We start from the raw sequence: 19,434 nt of genomic DNA on the forward strand, positions 1-19,434 counted from the left end.
AAAAGAGGAACGGGTAAAGACATGAAAACCAACTACAAAGTATATTGAGAAGTTCAAATAAAAATTAAAAAAATAAAATGGTGCAGCCAGTATGGAAAGTAGTTTGGCAGTTTAAAAAAAAAAAATACGAGGAGATCCTAAGATGGCGGTGGCTGCAGTGGTTGGCGCGGAGTAGCTGAGGTGGAAAAGGTGGCCACTGGGCCTTAGGCAGCTGGGAAACTTGTGGACCTTCCCCTTGCCATCTCTTACGGGAGGACCGCTGCTGGTGGCCAGTTGTGGGGGCTGACCGCCACTTTACCCTTGGCAGAAGAGGCTGCCTCATTTACAGGAAACAGCTTTGAAGTATGGAGCAGGAAAAGAACTGTTTCTTAGCTGCAAAAGCGAGTCTCTAAAAAGGGAACACGGTGCCGGGACTGCTGTTGACGCTGCCAGGATCCCGGAGGCCGGGGCTGCGCTGAAGGCGGCCAGCTGCCCTATTCAGGATTCGAGGTTTCAAGCCGGCATAAAAGAAGATTCCTGGGAGCGCCTGAGCCGCGCCGCGGGCCCAAGTGAGCAGCCCGAGGCGGTGGCAGCCGAGAACGGGGAAGGTGACGACGCAGAGGCAGAGAGGGAGCTGTCTGACCCGGCGCACCCCCGTGAGTGACCCCTGGCCCGTCCCTGCTCAGGGGGTGGACGCCCGCCCAGCTTCCGCCTGCCCCACCGGGCCACTCACCGGCCCCGGGGCTGCCTCCATTTTCTCCAGTGGTGGCGGATCCAGCCCGGCTCGGCCAAGCCTATCCTCCTCGCCTGGCTCAGCTCCTCACTGAGCCTTCCCACTTGCTTGCCCTGGCGTGGGGCTTCCTGGGGCCTGCGGCCCGGCCTCCCCTCCCACTCCTTCCGCGGTTCTCTGGTGGTGCTGGTGGCGTGGGGCACCCCCGGCCAGCGTCGGGAGGGCAAGGAAGTACGGGCTGGGCTGACTGTCACTCCACCACACTCTGGGCTCTGGCCCCCGGAAAACTTCCTGTTACCGGGAGGCAGATACCATCTCTGCGGCCACCAGTTTGGAAAAATGCCTAACCGATTTCTGGTTAGGAATAGTGTGGTCAGAGAGTTCCCGAGTTCACTTGAACCTGCCGGAGAGCTGACTGCGGGTGGGCACCGGACTTGGTCCACACCAGGGGGATTCAAAGATGAACCATGTGGGGCGGGCTCCTCCCCCCAGGAGCTCACGCTCTGGTGTGGGAGATAAGAAAAGTACACAAATAATCGCAATACAAGGAGGAAGGTGATAAGTCCCGAGAAAGATCTACACAGTGCTACAAAGGCACCCAGAGCGACTGGTCGTCTGCGCCTAGCACAAACCTGGTAGACTTCCTGGGCAAGGCGGTGCTGAGCAGGGTCTTGAAGGCCCAGCTGATAGACGAGGGCTGCAGAAGACACATCCCAGCCCAGCCCAGTGCACACAGAGCGGGGAGACATCTGGCTAGGGAGGCGGAGACTCGACAGAAACCACACACCCCGTGGGGTCACCACTGCGTGATCCAACAGCCCAGGCCAGAGCGCACGGAACAGGGAGAAGTCCTGCATGGGAAGGGGAAGCTCAGCAGAGACCACACACCCTGCGGTACCGCCCCATGATCCAGCAGCCCAGCAGAGTCCAAGCTGACCAGAGAGGTGGCTCCCCAGAGAGGCCCAAGACCTGAGGCAACCACACACACAAGGTACTAGAGGCCAACTGAGCAGTCACGGAGGTAGCCATACCAAATTGGCAAACACAGCAACATCTTAGTTAGTCAATAGTCTCAAACTGGTGGACTGTGAAAACCCCTGCCACAATGAATAAACATCAAAAAAAAGATACCAGAAATACAAAAAATCAAGAAAGTACACCACCAAAAGTTAATAAATCTCATACTCTAGATCCTATAGAACAAGAAGCCCTTGAAATGACTGACAAGGAATTTCGAGTGATAATTCTAAGGAAACTGAATGAGATACAAGAAAACTCAGCTAGACATCATGATGAAATGAGGAAAAGTATACAGGACCTGAAAGAGGAAATGTACAAGGAAATCAATGTCCTGAAAAAAAATGTAGCAGAACTTGCTGAACTGAAGAAGTTAGTCAGCGAAATAAAAAACACAACGTAGAGTTTAACCAACAGGCTTGTCGAAGTTGAAGAGAGAACCTCTGAACTTGAAGATGGGCTGTTTGAAATAACACAAGCAGACAAAAAAAAAAAAAGAAAGAAAAAAGAATCAAAGACATTGAAGAAAATCTGAGAGAGATATCAGACAACCTTAAGCGCTCAAATATCCGAGTCATGGGTATTCCAGAAGGGGAGGAAAATGGAGATTCTATTGAAAACATAGTCAACAAAAATAGTGGCAGAAAACTTCCCAGGTATAGGAAAATCCAAAAAGGCCTTCTTCAAGACATGTTATAGTCAAATTGGCAAAACTCAGAGACAAAGATAAAATCTTAAAAGCTGCAAGAGAGAAGCGTCAAATCACCTATAAGGGAGCCCCAATCAGGCTAACATCAGACTTTTCATCACAAACCCTAAAAGCTAGAAAGGAATGGGATGATATATTCAAAATACTAAAAGACAAAGATTCGCAGCCAAGAATACTCTACCCTGCAAGGCTATCCTTCCGAAGTGAAGGGCAAATAGTATATTTCTCAGACAAACAAAAACTGCAGGAGTTCACCACCACATGACCACCCTTACAAGAAATTCTCAAGGGAGTACTGGGTTTGGTTCCTGAAAAATAACTACCACTGCCATAAAAGCCCAGGAAAAATCAAAACCCACTAGTATAATAAAAAAGGCATTCATGAAGAGAAAACAAACAAACAAAAACACTATCTACAACCTAAGGAACCAACAAACACAGAAACCAAACAGTAAATCAGAAAGCAAGGAACAAAAGACACCTAAGACAACCAAACAACCAATAAAATGCTAGGAATAAATCAACACCTTTCAATAACAACTCTTAATGTAAAAGGCTTAAATTCCCCAATCAAAAGACACAGACTGGCTGACTAGATTAAAAAGAAGGACCCAACTATATGCTGACTACAAGAGACCCACCTCACCCATAAAGATTCACATAGATTAAGAGTGAAAGGATGTAAAAAGATTTACCATGCAACCAGAAAAGAAAAACGAGCTGGAGTAGCTATTCTTATATCTGACAAAATAGACTTTAAACTAAAAACCATAAAAAGAGACAATGAGGGACACTACTTAATGATAAAAGGACTGATGCATCAAGAAGACATGACAATCATAAATATGTATGCACCCAGTGTTGGAGCAGCCAGATTTAGAAAACAAACTCTATTCGAACTAAAGAAGGAAATAGACACTAATGCCATAATAGCAGGGGACCTGAACACCCCACTGTCAATATTAGACAGATCATCTAGGCGAAGAATCAGTAGAGAAACACAAGATCTAAACAATACTCTAGACCAATTGGAATTGGCAGATATCTACAGAACATTCCATCCAACAACCTCAGAATATTCATTCTTCTCCTCAGCACATGGATCATTCTCCACGATAGATCACATATAAGGTCACAAATCAAGTCTCAATAAATTCAAAAAAATTGGAATTATCCCATGTATTTTCTCAGACCACAATGGATTAAAACTAGAAATCAGTAACAAACAAAATTCTGGAAACTATACAAACACGTGGAAATTAACCAGCATTGTACTTAACGACATATGGGTCCAAGAAGAACTCAAGCAGGAAATCAAAAAATTTATTGAAACTAATGAAAATAATGATACATCGTACCAAAACCTGTGGGATACTGCAAAAGCAGTATTAAGGGGGAAATTTATTGCATTAAATGCTCACCTCAGAAGAATGGAAAGATGGCAAGTGAACAACCTAACACTTCAACTTAAAGAACTAGAAAAACAAGAACAATCCAAACCTAAAGTTAGCAGACAGAAAGAAATCATTAAGATCAGAGCAGAACTGAATGAAATTGAAACCCCAAAAACAAAAAAAAGATCAATGAATCAAAAAGTTGGTTTTTTGAAAAGATAAATAAAATTGACAAACCATTAGCATGGCTAACGAAAAAAAGAAGAGAGAAGATTCAAATAACAAAAATTAGAAATGAAACAGGCGATATTACAACTGATTCATCTGAAATACAAGGAATCATTCAAGACTACTATAAACAACCATACGCCAACAAATTTGAAAATCTGGAGGATATGGATAAATTTCTGGACACACACAAGCTCCCAAAACTGAACCATGAAGATGTAGAAAATCTGAACAGACCAATAACAATAAAGGAGATTGAAGCTGTTATCAGAAGGCTCCCAACAAAGAAAATCTCAGGACCAGATGGATTCACAGCAGAATTTTACCAAACATTCAAAGAGGAATTGACACCGATTCTTTACCAATTATTCCAAAAGATTGAAACGGACGCAAATCTCCCAAACTCATTCTGTGAAGCAAACATCATCCTGATACCAAAACCAGGTAAAGATATAACCAAAAAAGTAAACTACAGGCCGATATCCTTGATGAATATAGATGCAAAAATCCTCACTAAAATACTAGCAAACAGAATACAGCAACACATACGAAAAATTATTCACCATGATCAAGTGGGATTCATCGCAGGGATGCAAGGTTGGTTCAACATACACAAATCAATAAATGTGATACACCATATTAATAAAGTCAAACACAAGGACCATATGATCATCTCTCTAGATGCTGAAAAAGCATTTGATAAAATTCAGCACTCATTCATGACAAAGACCCTCTATAAGTTAGGTATAGATGGAAAGTATCTCAACATAATTAAAGCCATATATGACAAACCCACTGCCAATATCATCCTGAATGGGGAAAAGCTGAAAGCTTTTCCTTTAGGAACAGGAACTAGACAAGGATGCCCACTCTCACCACTCCTATTCAACATAGTGTTGGAAGTACTAGCCAGAGCAATCAGAGAAGAGAAGGAAATAAAGGGCTTCCAGATTGGAAAAACTGAAGTCAAACTGTCCCTGTTTGCAGATGACATGATCCTATATATCGAACAGCCTAAAACCTCTACAAAAAACCTCTTGGAATTGATAAATGATTTCAGCACAGTAGCAGGATACAAAATCAACACACAAAAATCAGTAGCATTTCTTTTCTCCAATAGTGAACATGCAGAATGAGAAATCAAGAAAGCCTGCCCATTTACAATAGCCACCAAAAAAATAAAATACTTAGGAATTGAGTTAGCCAAGGAGGTGAAAAATCTCTATAATGAGAACTTCAAACCGCTGCTGAGAGAAATTAGAGAGGATACAAGAAGGTGGAAAGATATCCCATGCTCTTGGATTGGAAGAATCAACGTAATGAAAATGTCCATACTACACAAAGTGATATACAAATTCAATGCAATCCCCATCAAAATTCCAAAGACATTTTTCTCAGAAATGGAAAAAACTATCCAGTCATTTATATGGAACAATAAAAGACCACGCATAGCCAAAGCAACACTGAGCAAAAAAAATAAAGCTGGAGGCATAACACTACCTGACTTTAAGCTATACTACAAAGCTATAATAACCAAAACAGTATGGTACTGGCATAAAAACAGACACACTGATCAATGGAATAGAATAGAGAATCCAGAAATCAACCCACACACCTACAGCCATCTGATCTTTGACAAAGGCACCAAGCCTATTTACTGGGGAAGGGACTGCCTCTTCAGCAAATCGTGCTGGGATAACTGGATATCCATATGTAGGAGAATGAAACTAGACCCATACCTCTCACCATATACTAAAATCAACTCAAAATGGATTAAGGACTTAAATATACACCCTGAAACAATAAAACTTCTTAAAGAAAACATAGGAGAAACACTTCAGGAAGTAGGACTGGACACAGACTTCATGAATATGACCCCAAAAGCACGGGCAACCAAAGGAAAAATAAACAAATGGGAATATATCAAACTAAAAATCTTCTGCACAGCAAAAGAAACAACAGAGTTAAAAGACAACCAACAGAGTGGGAGAAAATATTGGCAAAATATACATCTGACAAAGGATTAATATCCAGAATATACAAGGAACTCAAACAACTTTACAAGAAAAAAACAAGCAACCGAATTAAAAAATGGGTAAAAGAGCTAAGTAGGCATTTCTCTAAGGAAGATATACAAATGGCCAACAGACATATGAAAAAATGCTCAACATCACTCAGCATCCGGGAAATGCAAATCAAAACCACACTGAGATACCATCTCACCCCAATTATGATGGCTAAAATCCAAAAGACTCTGAATGATAAATGCTGGTGAGGTTGTGGAGAAAAAGGAACTCTCATACATTGTTGGTGGGACTGCAAAATGGTGCAGCCTCCATGGAAAGTGGTATGGAGGTTCCTCAAACAATTGCAGATAGATCTACCATATGACCCAGCTATCCCACTGCTGGGAATATACCCAGAGGACTGGATATCATTAAGTTGAAGGTATACCTGTTCCCCAATGTTCATTGCAGCACTCTTTGCAATAGTCAAGAGTTGGAACCAGCCCAAATGTCCATCATCGGATGAGTGGATACGGAAAATGTGGTACATCTACACAATGGAATACTACTCTGCTATAAAAACTAATGAAATACTGCCATTTGCAACAACATGGATGGACCTTGAGAGAATTATATTAAGTTAAACGAGTCAGGCTCAGAAAGAGAAATACCACATGTTCTCACTTATTGGTGGGAGATAAAAATTAATATATAAATTCACACACACACACACACACACAAAATTGGGGGGGGTGAAGAAGATATAACAACCACAGTTACTTGAAGTTGATACGACAAGCAAACATAAAGGACATTGTTGGGGGGGAGGGAGGAGAGAGGAGGGAGGGAGGTTTTGGTAAGGGGCAACAATAATTAACCACAATGTATATCGACAAAATAAAATTTAAAAAAATAAAAAACAAACAAACAAAAAAAACCTAAACATGAAAGTGCCAGATAGAGCTATTGAACTCCTGAGTGCTTATCCTAGACAAATGAAAACTTTTGGTCACGTAAAAACTCGTACACAAATGTTCATAGCAGCTTTAATTGTAGTAGCCCCAAAGTGGAAAAAAAAAAAACAGATGTCCTTTAACAGGTGAATGAGTAGTTTAATTGTGGTAAAGTGATACATGGAATACTACTCAGAAAAGAAAAAAAAATTATTGAAACACGGAACAACTTGGGTTGATCTCAGGGGAATTATGCTGAGCTTAAAAAGCCAATCCCAGAAGGCTACATGCTGCAAAATTTCATTTACACAAAAGTATTATTTTCAAAATGACAAAACTAAAGAGTTGGAGAACTGATCGTGGTTGCTAGGGGACAGGGACAGGTCATGGGGGTTGAGTATAAAAGGCTAGCATAAGGAAGTTCCTTTGTGGTGATGGAATGGTTGTGGTTACATGGGTCCATCATCGGGTTATGTTACATAGAACTAGACACACACACTGATGGAGTTTGGATGTGTTGTCCCCTCCAAAGCTCATGTGGAAATTTGATCTCCAATGTGGCAGTGTTGGAAACTGATTGAGTCATGGAGGTGGATGCGTCATGAATGGATTAATGCTCTCCCTGAGGGAGGGAGGATTAATGAGTGAGTTCTCGCTCTATTAGTTCCCGCGAGAGTTCATTTTTAAAAGACCCTGGCACCTTCTCTCTCTCTCTCTCTTGCTTCCTCTCACCATGTGATCTGCTTGTACTCACTGGCTGCCCACCACTTTCCCCCATGAGTAGAAGCAGCTTGAGACCTGTGCCAGATGCAGCTGTCCCAGAATCATAAGCCAAATAAACCTCTTTCTTTATAAATTACCCAGTCTCAGGTATTTCTGTTATAGGAACACAAAACGGACTAAAACACACACACAAATGCATGTAAAAAGTGGTGAAAATTGAATAAGATCTATAGTTTAGTTAACAGTATTATACCAATGTCAGTTTCCTGGTTTGATGTTGTACTCTGTTACAATCACACAAGATGTCACCATTGGAAGAACCTGGGTGAAGGGTAGACAGAGCTTTATGTACTATTTTTGTAAATTCCTGTGAGCTTGTAATTATTTCAAAATAAAAAAATTTTTTAAGGTAAGTACATGTATAACTTGAGATATTGCCAAATTTCCCTCTCGAAGGGTTGTACCATTGTGTATTCTCACAAGAAAAATACCAGACTGCCTATTTCAGCGAGCTTCTAACATAATGTTTTAATACTTTTAAATTTTTCTTAATCCATTAAGTAACAAATGGTATTTTTGTGTTTTAATTTGCATTTCAAAATGAGTTTGAACATTTTCTGTTCAAGCATTTGAGGGCTATATTTTACACCTTTTGTGTGAATTGTCTGCTCATATCTTTTTCCCCGTTTTCTGTTGGGTTTGTAGTATGTACTGCAAATTTTTTTCCAGTTTGTCAGTTGTCTTTTGACTTTATGGCATTTTTTGCCATACATAAACTTTTATTTTTAGGCAACCTAATGTATTCATCTTTTTTTATTGTGTCAGTGTTATGTCAAGGTTATTTTTTATCACCTCTATTTTGAGTTATAATTTCTCTATACCAAGGTTTTAAAGGAAATTACCCATATTTTCTATTATTTGTATGATTTTATTTTTAGAGTTAGTTTTCTAATCAGTTTATTCTTACATATGTTGTAAAATATGAATCTAATTTTATCTTTTCCAAATGATTATCCAACTTTTCCAGCAACATTTATCAAAAAGTCCATCTTTATTTCCAGTGATTTGAGATGCCACCTTTATCATATACTAAATTTCATATGTGCTTGGGTCTGTTTTCTAGACTTTGTATTTTATTGCACTGAACTGTCTATTCCTGCACTAGTTCCACTTTAATTATAGAGGCTTTAATAGTATGTTTTAATATTTGGTAAGGATGATCCCCTTTCATACTTTTTCAGCATTTTCCTGGCTCGTCTTGCATGTGTGCTTTCCCATATATTTAGTATCAACTTCCTAACTCCATATAGTAGCTTGTTGGTATTTTTATTGTAATTGCATTAAACTTGTGAATTAACTTAGTGAACATTGACATCTTTATAATGTTGCATCATTCTGTTCAAGAGCAGGGAATATCTTTCTGTTTGTTCAAGTTTACTTTTGTGTCTTTCAGCAATATTTCATAATTTACTTATATAAGTATTTCATATTTTTCTTGCTATTGTGGATTAGCTTTTCCGTACCATTATTACTCTTTGGTTTTTGTATATATAAGGGCTGTTGATTTTTGTTTGTAAATTTTATATTCTGCTACTTTATTCTAAAATTTTTATTATTTGAGTTAATTTCGTCCTGGAATCTATGAGGTTTTCCAGTTGTACTATAATATCATCTGCTAATGGAGATGATTTTACTAATTCTTCACCATTATGCCTCTAAGTGATTTGTCTTATCTAATTGCATTGGCTCATACCTCTAGTACAGTGTTGAATAATAAATGGATATAGTGGACATCCTTGCATTGTTCCTGGTCTTGGTGGAAATGCCTCTAAATTTTGTTACTAAATATAATACTGGCTTTCACACTGAGGTATGTATATTTAATGATTTTAAGAAAGTATCCCTCAGTTCCTACATTCTAAAGTGTTTTTATCATGAATTGTTGAATTTTATGAATAGCCTTTTCAGTACCTATGGAATTAGTCATGATTTTTTTCCTTAGCTCTATTAATTTGGCACATGATATGGATAGATTTTCTAATACTGAATTTTGCTTGCATTCCTAAAATAAATTATACTTGGTCATGTTGTATTATTTTCTTAATGTGGTCTTGGATCCTGTTTATTAATATTTTTATTTCTTTCTTTTTTTTTTTTTAGTATCACCATTCATGACCAATACTCTTTTTAGTTTTCTTTCTTTGTCCTGTCTAGTTTAAACATCAATGTTATACTTCATAAAAGAAATTAGGAAGTTTTCCTTTCTTCTTAATGCCTTGAAATAGTTGATAGAACCTTGGGACTAATTGCCAAAATTGACCCCACAGTTGGGTATTGTACAGAACTACTACTTTAATGGCACCTTCTTTTTCCCCTTCTTCATTTCCTCTTTCCAGTGGCCAAAGAGTGCTTCTTTCAATTTTCTTTTTTCCTTTCCCAAAAACTATACATTTCAAAGATTACCTTCTTTAAATCACACAAAAAGTTCTTTCTCTGTGGTCTGTGTTCTGATCTAGCAAGATATTTTATTTTAGCATTTTCAAACTTAGTGTGGACTTAGTCTTTGTGGCAGTATTTTTTAATCAATGTTAGGTCCTTCTGGTAGGTTGCCTCTTCAGTTATCCCACACAAATTTTGTTTGCTTGCTTTGCTTTTGTTTGTCTCTGTTTGCTTGCTACAAATCCTTGTGGAGCAGTGAGAGTGGGGTATCAGCAGTAGAGATCCTGTGCTAGAATTTGGTGCTTTTTTCACTTTTCATTCACATTTATTTTGAAGTTTTATCACTCTCTGTCTTCAAGTTAGGCTGACGGTATGGATTCATGTGGAATTTCCTTTTTCCTTCTTATAATGTTGCCTGTGGTTTGGGGAGGAAATCGCATAAGGTAGGTACCTATTCAATTGCCATTTTCTTCAGCTTTAAAGGATTTTTAGAGTATATCAATTCATTTTTCTCAGGTCTCTTAGGGATAAACAATAGAACAAGTTAATTAGGAGCAATAGTGACTTTTGGGGGGTGAATGTAAGCATAATTAACCCTTTTCTATTGTTAAAGATTACAGATGAGGCAATTTAAGAACTGGAAGTGTGATTTAGATTCAGCTTTGAATGAAATAGAGGTATGACATTTATTATTTAAATAAATTGCTGGGATTTCTGATAATCAAAAACAAAGTTTAAATAATAATTCAATTTAGAAAGTTTTAGAAATGTGGATGTTATACAGAGAAAATACTCTTGGAAAAGAAGTTTGATTTTTTTTTTAACAAGTTAGTATTTTTAAATGAAAACATAATTTCTAGAGTTGTGAACTTTTCTAAAAGTGATTCTAAAAATAATTGTTTCAAAATTAACTTAAGTAAAATGATAATAATAATAATCCAAAACCTAATCTTTCATTCTTATTGCTGGGCAGACTCACTCAGTGCAAAAGAAAGCTTGCTTTCTTGTCATGAATGATTGCAATATATGAAATGATGGGGAAAAGCCAGGATCACACTGTGCTTTTTAAGCATTTAGAATATAAGAAATAGAGAACTTTCAGGGTGATTTTTGTGTTAGTCTATTAATTGTTGGTCTAGTTTTGATTAGTATCTTAATATCCTTGAAACAACTTTTTGTTGTTGTGGAAAACTATTTCTTAGTTTATAATAGAAAATAGGAAGATGATATATTTACTGACATTTTTTTTGTAGCCCATTTTGTAGAAATGTAATGCTCAAAATGATATGTGGGCCCCAAATTATAAATGGCCAAATAATAGTAAAATTCAGTTTCTAAAAGTAATGAAATAATGTATTGCTGTAGAGAGAGCTCAAATCATGCTGTTTATCATCTGTTTCCATAAAATCCATTTCCACTGTCGAGTTCAGGTTTGGGGGTAATGTCATTAAATGCTTTAGGAACTAGATAATTAAAACAAATGTCCACTGCTATCTGGAATTTATAGAGGCTTTGCTATAGTCAGAAAAAGTGAAGTTACAATAGTATGTTATTGATGTGATGCTTGTCAGTAAGTTTATGAGATTTGAAGGGATTATGTCATTAATTTCAGTATATCTAATGTGTACATGTGCCTGGCCCATAATATATTTTTGCATAAATGGTATAGTTTTTATTATTTCTTTCTTTTTTTTTGTTTTGTTTTTAATAATTTTGATAGCATTGTAAGGAAAAAGGTGACTGGACCAAATTGGGAAATTTATACATTAATGTAAAAATGAGCTGTGAAAAATTTGTGGATTTCCAGAAATTTTGTACTTGTATTGCTGAAACACTAACAAAAGACTGTAAAGAAAGACCAGGTGTTCCTTTTTGTGAATTTGCTGAAACAGGTAAAATGTCACTGTTTTGGTCTGAGTACTATGTGTTAGGACAATGCAATGTTCTTAACAGGAGTGTAAAGCTCTTAATATTTTTCATGTTGGAGATATGTTAATGTTGCAGTTTTCAGATGCTCCTCTTTATGACTTTTTCTATATATTGTTAGATTATAATGATATAAGGTTAAGAATTGGTATTTTAGTATTAAATGTTTCATGTTATTTTTCTTTTTGTTCAGATTCATAAAACTATTGCAAATTATACTGCAGCATCTGAATTTTTTAATTACTAGATGTTTCTATCTTCACTAATATAAATCAACAAAATTAATACAATTTTGAGGGTTTTTTTTTTTTGCATGAGCTCTTCATTACTATACTCTTTACCACAGGTTACTTTTTCTGTAAAAAGTCAGATAATAATAAATATTTTAGTCTTCATACACACCACAGATGATCTTATCACATAGTTTTTTGGGGTTTTTTATTTTTATTTTTATACAATCCTTTAAAAATTAAAAAACGGCCTGGCTGTGGCTCACTTGGGAGAGTGTGGTGCTGATAACACCAAGGCCACAGGTTCAGATCCCTATATGATGGCCAATTAGCTCACTTGGGAAAGTGTGGTGCTGACAACACCAAGTCAAGGGTTAAGATCCCCTTACTGGTCATCTTTTAAAACAATAAATAAATAAATAAATAGATAAACAAACAAACAAACCATTGTTAGCTCACAGGCTAACACAGGCCCACAGGCTAGATTTGGCCCATGGGCCATAGTTTGCTGACACCTGATGTTTGTAGCAGTATCAATAATTCTGTATTAATTTGTTTTTCCATCATTTAAAGTGACTTATTTTCTTTTCTTCCATATGCCTTCTTTGTGTTTCAGTTAGCAAAGATCCACAGAATAGCAAAGTAGATAAAACTTTGTTGGGAAGAATTGGAATCAATGCCATTTATTTATATCACAAGCTGTTGCAGTGGTCCAAGGTACTTCATTAAATTTTTGTTTTGACTTGGCATAGAGAGTGTCAGTTCTAAAATTATGAACAGAATATATAAGTTAACCCTGCAAATTAGGAATTTGTTAATAATCACTACAGGTGACAAAATGGGATCCAGACTAGAAAGTACATTATTAGTTGTGGAAAGGAAGTGGCATGAGACTGACTTCTGTTTAGAATCTCAGTAGAGGGAACACTTATGAAGCTGCGATAAATGTCATATTTATTTGAAGTAATTTATTTTGCCAACTTCTGCGTGTATAGCATTGTAGTTTTGGAAGAGTTTAAGACACCTTTCTTAAGATGAATTTAGGATTCTCACAATTAACAGGACTTCTTAAAAATTACCTCTTAGAATGCTCTAGAACACTATATACTATATATTTTGTCTAACTTAGAGGCTTAGCTCACTGTAGAAGTGGTCAAGTGACCCAAGACCATATTGTATAACCTACCATTTGTTAGATCTCCCTGAGGTGGCAGGTGGGGTTATAGACTCAAAATTCAAGTGGAAGACAGGAAAATCCAAAATAGAGAGGAAGTACTGAGGGATGGAGTTATATAGAGAGTAGAGTAGTTGAGAGCATGTAGTCACTGTTGAATTAACTATTAAAGTATATCTTTTGTTACTTGCTACTTTTTCTAAAGAGGTTATTTCACAATTGAATACGTGTTTAGTAACATTTAAGTACATGGTCACTTGTATACATACAAAATTCATGAAGTAAAAAAAAAAATTTAACTCAGAATGGTTGTACAGAAGGTCTCCAGGAGGTTTAGTACTTATGTGGTAGGCCTGGGGTGGGCAAGGTGTACCTTGTCCCTGCTCTCACTATCTAGCTTAAGGTTGGTCATAGCATTAATTTCTTGGATATTTAATGCTTGGGAATTTGGGGACTACCTAACAAGAAGACCCTTTTTGAAAACTCAGACTGAGTATATTTTAATTCTATTTGGTTGTTATTTCTTACGACATTAAGAGGTTGGTGAGATTTTTTAAATTTTAATTAAAATTTTTCAATTATCTTATTTAGAAAGATTATTTTATCTATCACCTTATTTAGTATGAACTTTTTTGTAAAGCCTCTTCCTTTTTGAGCATAAAAGTAAAACCATTGAAGTTAAACTAAAGGTATCCCTTGAAAAATGCACTCATTTATACAGTGAAATTAGAAGTACTTGGACATTATAAGCATCTGACTCAAAATAGTATAGAATATAAAACAAGGGTCTGCAAACTCGGCCCCACAGGCCAGATCTCTCCCACAGCCTGTTTTTAGTACAGCCCTCAAGCTAAGAATGTTTTTTACATTTTTAAAGAGTTACAAATTAAAAACAACAACCAAAAAGAATATGCATCAGACCAAATGTAGCCTGCAAAGCCCAAAGTATATACTATCAGGCCATTACAGGAAAAGTTTGCTGACCTGTGGTATAAAATAATAATATATGTCCAATTTCCAATGTCCAGACCAAAGACAGTCTTCATGTAGTATACATGAAATAGTGTATTGAATCAGAAAAATAATTTTCAGCCAACATTTTGTCCTTTTTTTCACTATCTTTTTAATCTAAATTTAATAACTAATTATCTCCATTTTTACTGTCCTTCCATCCTCAATCTCAGATTGGTTAATAGAAGAGAAACAAAAACATAATCAGTAATTTTCTATGTTAAGGCATGAAATCCTTTTGCCAAATGAAATCTTAATGGGAAGAACAGAGTGTAAAATACATGAAAGGAGAACTAACTACTGATAAAGGGAGCCTGGTGGTGGTGGTTAATATGAGGCAAAGCTCTTCTTGTTCCCTTTCCCGTTTCATCTTTCTGGCTGAGCGGAAAGAGGCTTAAAGAAAGAGTCTTGGAGCAGTTTAACAACCATCAGTCTAGTATGATGATTCAAAGTGGATAATTGGCTTCTGAGTGATTATTAGTGACTTTGTGTCTCTGTAATACTATAAATGATTGATAATTAGTGTTCTTTATTTTTACTCTAGGGAAGGAAGGTCTTAGATAAACTACATGAATTAAAAATACATTTTACAAGTTTAAAAGGACTTACAGGGCCTGAGAAGTTAGCACCAAGATGTCAAATTGTGAATGTTGCAGCAGAAATTTTCCTAAAAAGTGGAAGCCTAGATGGTGCCATTTGGATATTGAGGGGTAAGTTCTGATATAGATAAGAAGATGTTGTCAGAGGCATTAAACAACTTGTCCAAAAATGACATAACAGGTAAGGAGTGGAGGCCAAATTCAAACACATACAGTCCAGCTTCAGACCCCAGGCTTCAGCTGCTGTGTGAAAAAGGGAAATCCTGATTGCAATCCACATAAACTATTTTCACGTGTATAGGCAAACGTGACTTCAAACCAAGATGAGTAAAGCATACTTTCCCTAGTAAGGCAATCCATCTAGCAGAAATTAAATGAAATTAAGCCAGCAGAAGAAACTAAGGTTAGTTTCTTATGAGATAAATAAAAATCTGGAGAGCACAATAGTGGCACAATGTGGTAGCTAATGATAGCTATGGCTACTTGGACCATCAGGCAGATTTTATTTGTTAAAGTGGGATAAGGATGAAGAAACCTCAAGGATTTCAGAGATTAGGTGGGAAGATGGAATATATATGAATAAAACAAATAGATAACTTTACACTAACACACATGTACTAACACAGACACATATACTAGCACCCTTGTATTTCATATATATAAATATATGAGGGTACTTAAAAAATTTTTGGAAAAATAGAGATACAACTCTTTCCATGAACCTTTTGAAGTACTCTTTTGTATATAAAATAACTTGTATTTGTACTTTTCTGAGGGTTTATGGAATACAGAGGTTTTGAGTAGACTTTGTGATCAAAAGCTTGTTGGAAAAGGTTTTCTTTAGCTTAAACATAGCCAGTAAGGTTTTCTGACTGGCAAGAGTAACCAAGATATAAAAACAGGATTGAGCCAAATGCAAGCCAGAGCTCAGAAGCTCTGTGAGAAAGAAGAGATGTGGCAAGAAATGGGAAGGATAAAATAGTTGATAACAATGGGCTTGGGTCATCTTATGATAGAAAACTTCTGCCTGGAAGTTTCTGACAAAACTGGTTTTTCTCAAACTGGAGACCAGGGAGAGTTGTGGGAGAGGTGTGGAGTGAGTGATCTGTGGAGATTTAAAAATTTTTTAATTTCGGTGTTTCAATTTTGAGATTATCTTTAAAATCCTATCAGTTATAAACACAGTTTTCTTTTTTACTGAGAGTTTCAATTGAAAGTAATTTTAATAAGTAAAATTTTATATCTTCAAAAAAAGAGCCTACAGAAGTATGTACAGTTGTCCCTATAATTTTTTATTCTTAAAAGGGTTCTACAATGAACAGGACATTGCCAAGAAAGGAAATACAAATGACTCAATCTCACTTGTAGTAAGAGAAATATGCATTAAAATTAAAAAATGCCATTTTGAACCTGTGAGACTATCAAAGATCAAAGTTTAGTAATATACTTTTCATGAGGGTACAGAGAAATGGACATTCACAGACATTGTCTTCAGGGCTTTTTGGCATAATAGCTGGTCAGAAGTTAAAAATGCATACTTTTATTTAATAACTCCATTTCTAGGAATTTGTCCTACAAACACATTTATACCTGTATACAAGGGTACAGTTATCTGGGATCTTTTGTTACACCATAATAACAAATAGGAGTACCAGTTAACTATATGATGGAATAAAATGAGGCAAATCTACAGGCATGCCTTTTTAATGATCTCCAGAATCTATTGCCAAGGGAAAAAAGGAATGTGCAGAACAGTGTATAAAGTATGCTCATATTTGTGTAAAAATAACAAAATGGATACATACATATTTGCTTATATATCCTTACAATATTTGCAGAAGGATGCATAAGAAACTAGTAACAGTGGTTGCCTCTGGGAAGAGGAACTGAGTGCTTGGAGGACAGGGATGGGAGGCAGAGTAACTTTTTATGTACATTTTTCTCTATGTATTTTTTCCTTTTTAAAAAATGTTTACTGAATTTTACTAAATTTTTTCCTTTTTAAGAAATGTTACTAAATTTTTTAAATACGGGGTTACATACATTATTCAAGTTTGAGAAATGCAGAATGTTTTATACATTTTTGATTTGGTAGGTGGCAGCTTTATGGTGAGAAGAAATCTATTGTTTTGGCTTTTCACTTTGACATTTCAGACTCCTTCTCAGCACTAGTTATTTTTATCCTGGCAAATGAGCAACAAATTCCTACCATGCTTTCTGCCAATATAAGCACTAAAAAAGTTCTAAAACCATAATTTTATAATCATGATTTGGAGGCTGAAAAATAAGTGTTTTAGTTCTCTGTGATACAAATTTTGTAAAAAGTTATGCCATTTATTGAGAAACTGCCTTCAAATTTTAAAATAACTCAGAGGGAGAGAAGAAATCTAGGGTTATCAGTGGTGGGAGGGGGGAGGGAGAGGGGAATAGGGAGAGATTGGACAAGGGACATAAAGAATAAGTACAGTTTGTAACAATGCACATACTAGTAATAATGATTTGATCAACATGTCAACATTGAATCCCAAAAATATGTATAATCAATTATAATTCAATTAAAAGATGAATGGATAAAAATAAAATAAAATAACTTTCATTACCTTTGTATAAGCAATAACTATTATAGAGAAATATTAAAAAGTAGATAAGCAAAATTAATGATAAAAATCCCTTATTCAGTCCACCAGAAATGACTGTTATACATATTAATGTAATTATACAAACTCTTTTGTACCCTGCATTTTTTTCAAGCAACTGTCTTTCTGTGAAAAGGAATATTCTTCTGTAACATCATTTAATGGGCTGCATGGTTTTCCATCAGATAGGTAGGTAGGTAGATAGATCTATGAATCTACTTTTATTGAACTAGCTTGTTTTCAGACTTCTATTAGGATAAATTCTGCTGGAATTGCTGTGTTGAAGGATAAGGGCACTTTAAAGCTTTTTGGTAAATGTTGCCAAATTTGCCCCTATTGCTATTCAGATTTATGGATAAGTTATTTCAGGCTTATTAGGAAGTCTGCCTTTGTGAGAAAATCCTAGAGAACTATTGCATAGGTATGTCTTCTATCCAAACATTACCCTCTTATGGATCACAGGTGCATATTAACAGTTCTGGCTGTTAATCCCTAATATTACGATTTTTGGTTATCAGACAGGCAGACTGTGCATTCCAGATTATGCAAACCCTAATCTGACTATTCAGTATATTCTATTCCAGGTATTCTTATCTCTTATCTTATGTATCTCTCATATCTTATGTTTCTCTTTTATCTTATCTCTTTTGTATTCTTATCTCTTTGAGTAGAATACAAAAGTCCTCTACACCATTAGTAAGATTGTAATAATTACAGTCTTCTTAATAGTGTGTGAAGATTCAAATTATGAAACACCCTTGCCAACAGAGTATTAATATTTTTCTTATCCTTTTGCTAGTTTGATAGGGTAAAAGTGATATTCACATCTTTACTTTGCATTTAACTGTTTATTAAAATTAACTATTCTTTTCTCCTCCCATTTGTACTTATTCTTTTGTGAATCATCTGTTCATGTTCTTAGTCTGTTTTCTGATAGTAGTATTCCTCTTCATTACTGACTTAATAATAATGTGAGCTATTCACTATATACCAAGCATTGTGCTAAGTGCGTTACTTGTTTCATCTCATTTAATCATCACCAACCCCTTGAGGTAGATGATGGTATCCCAAGATGAGAACACTGAGGTTTAGAGAAGATAACACAGCAACTAAGGGTGGAGCAGGAATTCCAACCTGGGCCTCACTGCAAAGTCCTTATTTTTAACCACTACACCAGTACTATTATTTCCCTTTTTCCTTTAAGTGGACTTTATAAAATTGCAACTAGAGCAGAAATAAAAACTACACAGACCCAGATCTAAGCTAGTCAACCTCCTGAGCAAAATGGTGATACTGAGCTTGTTTTTGTAAATATAAGATTCTCACACTTGACCACCAGAATTCCCTAGAGGGCTTGTTGAAACACAAATAGCTGGGCCCACCCCCAGATTTTCTGATTCATTAAGTCTGGGATGGGTCCTGAAAATTTGCATTTCTCTCAAGTTCTCAGATGTTGCTAATGCTGCCAGTCTGGGGAACTCACTTTGAGGACCACAGCCCTACAGCACTCTCAGATGGTGATATTTTCTCATACCTCACTTGTGTCCCTAAACCACACCTCTGAAGTCCCCCGCCAGTTTGTTACCCATGCTATAAGCATTACTGTTTTCATTTTTTTGAAAGTTAATTAAATTGAGAGTATTTCATTTGTGGCAGTACCTGGCACAGAGTAAATATTAA

At 36.4% G+C, this 19,434-nt stretch overlaps 1 protein-coding gene across 1 annotated transcript in view; it reads left to right on the forward strand.

The window, feature by feature from the left end:
- Window positions 1-19,434, forward strand: part of TOPAZ1 (testis and ovary specific TOPAZ 1) — an 88,045-nt gene that overhangs the window by 51,553 nt on the left and 17,058 nt on the right. Inside the window, 4 exon segments of the mRNA XM_063113382.1 lie at window positions 10,792-10,855; window positions 11,899-12,070; window positions 12,951-13,051; window positions 15,064-15,229. Coding sequence (XP_062969452.1) covers window positions 10,792-10,855; window positions 11,899-12,070; window positions 12,951-13,051; window positions 15,064-15,229 — 503 coding nt within the window.

Source organism: Cynocephalus volans, chromosome 11 (assembly GCF_027409185.1).
Source record: "Cynocephalus volans isolate mCynVol1 chromosome 11, mCynVol1.pri, whole genome shotgun sequence".
In the NCBI taxonomy this organism is placed as follows: domain Eukaryota; kingdom Metazoa; phylum Chordata; class Mammalia; order Dermoptera; family Cynocephalidae; genus Cynocephalus; species Cynocephalus volans.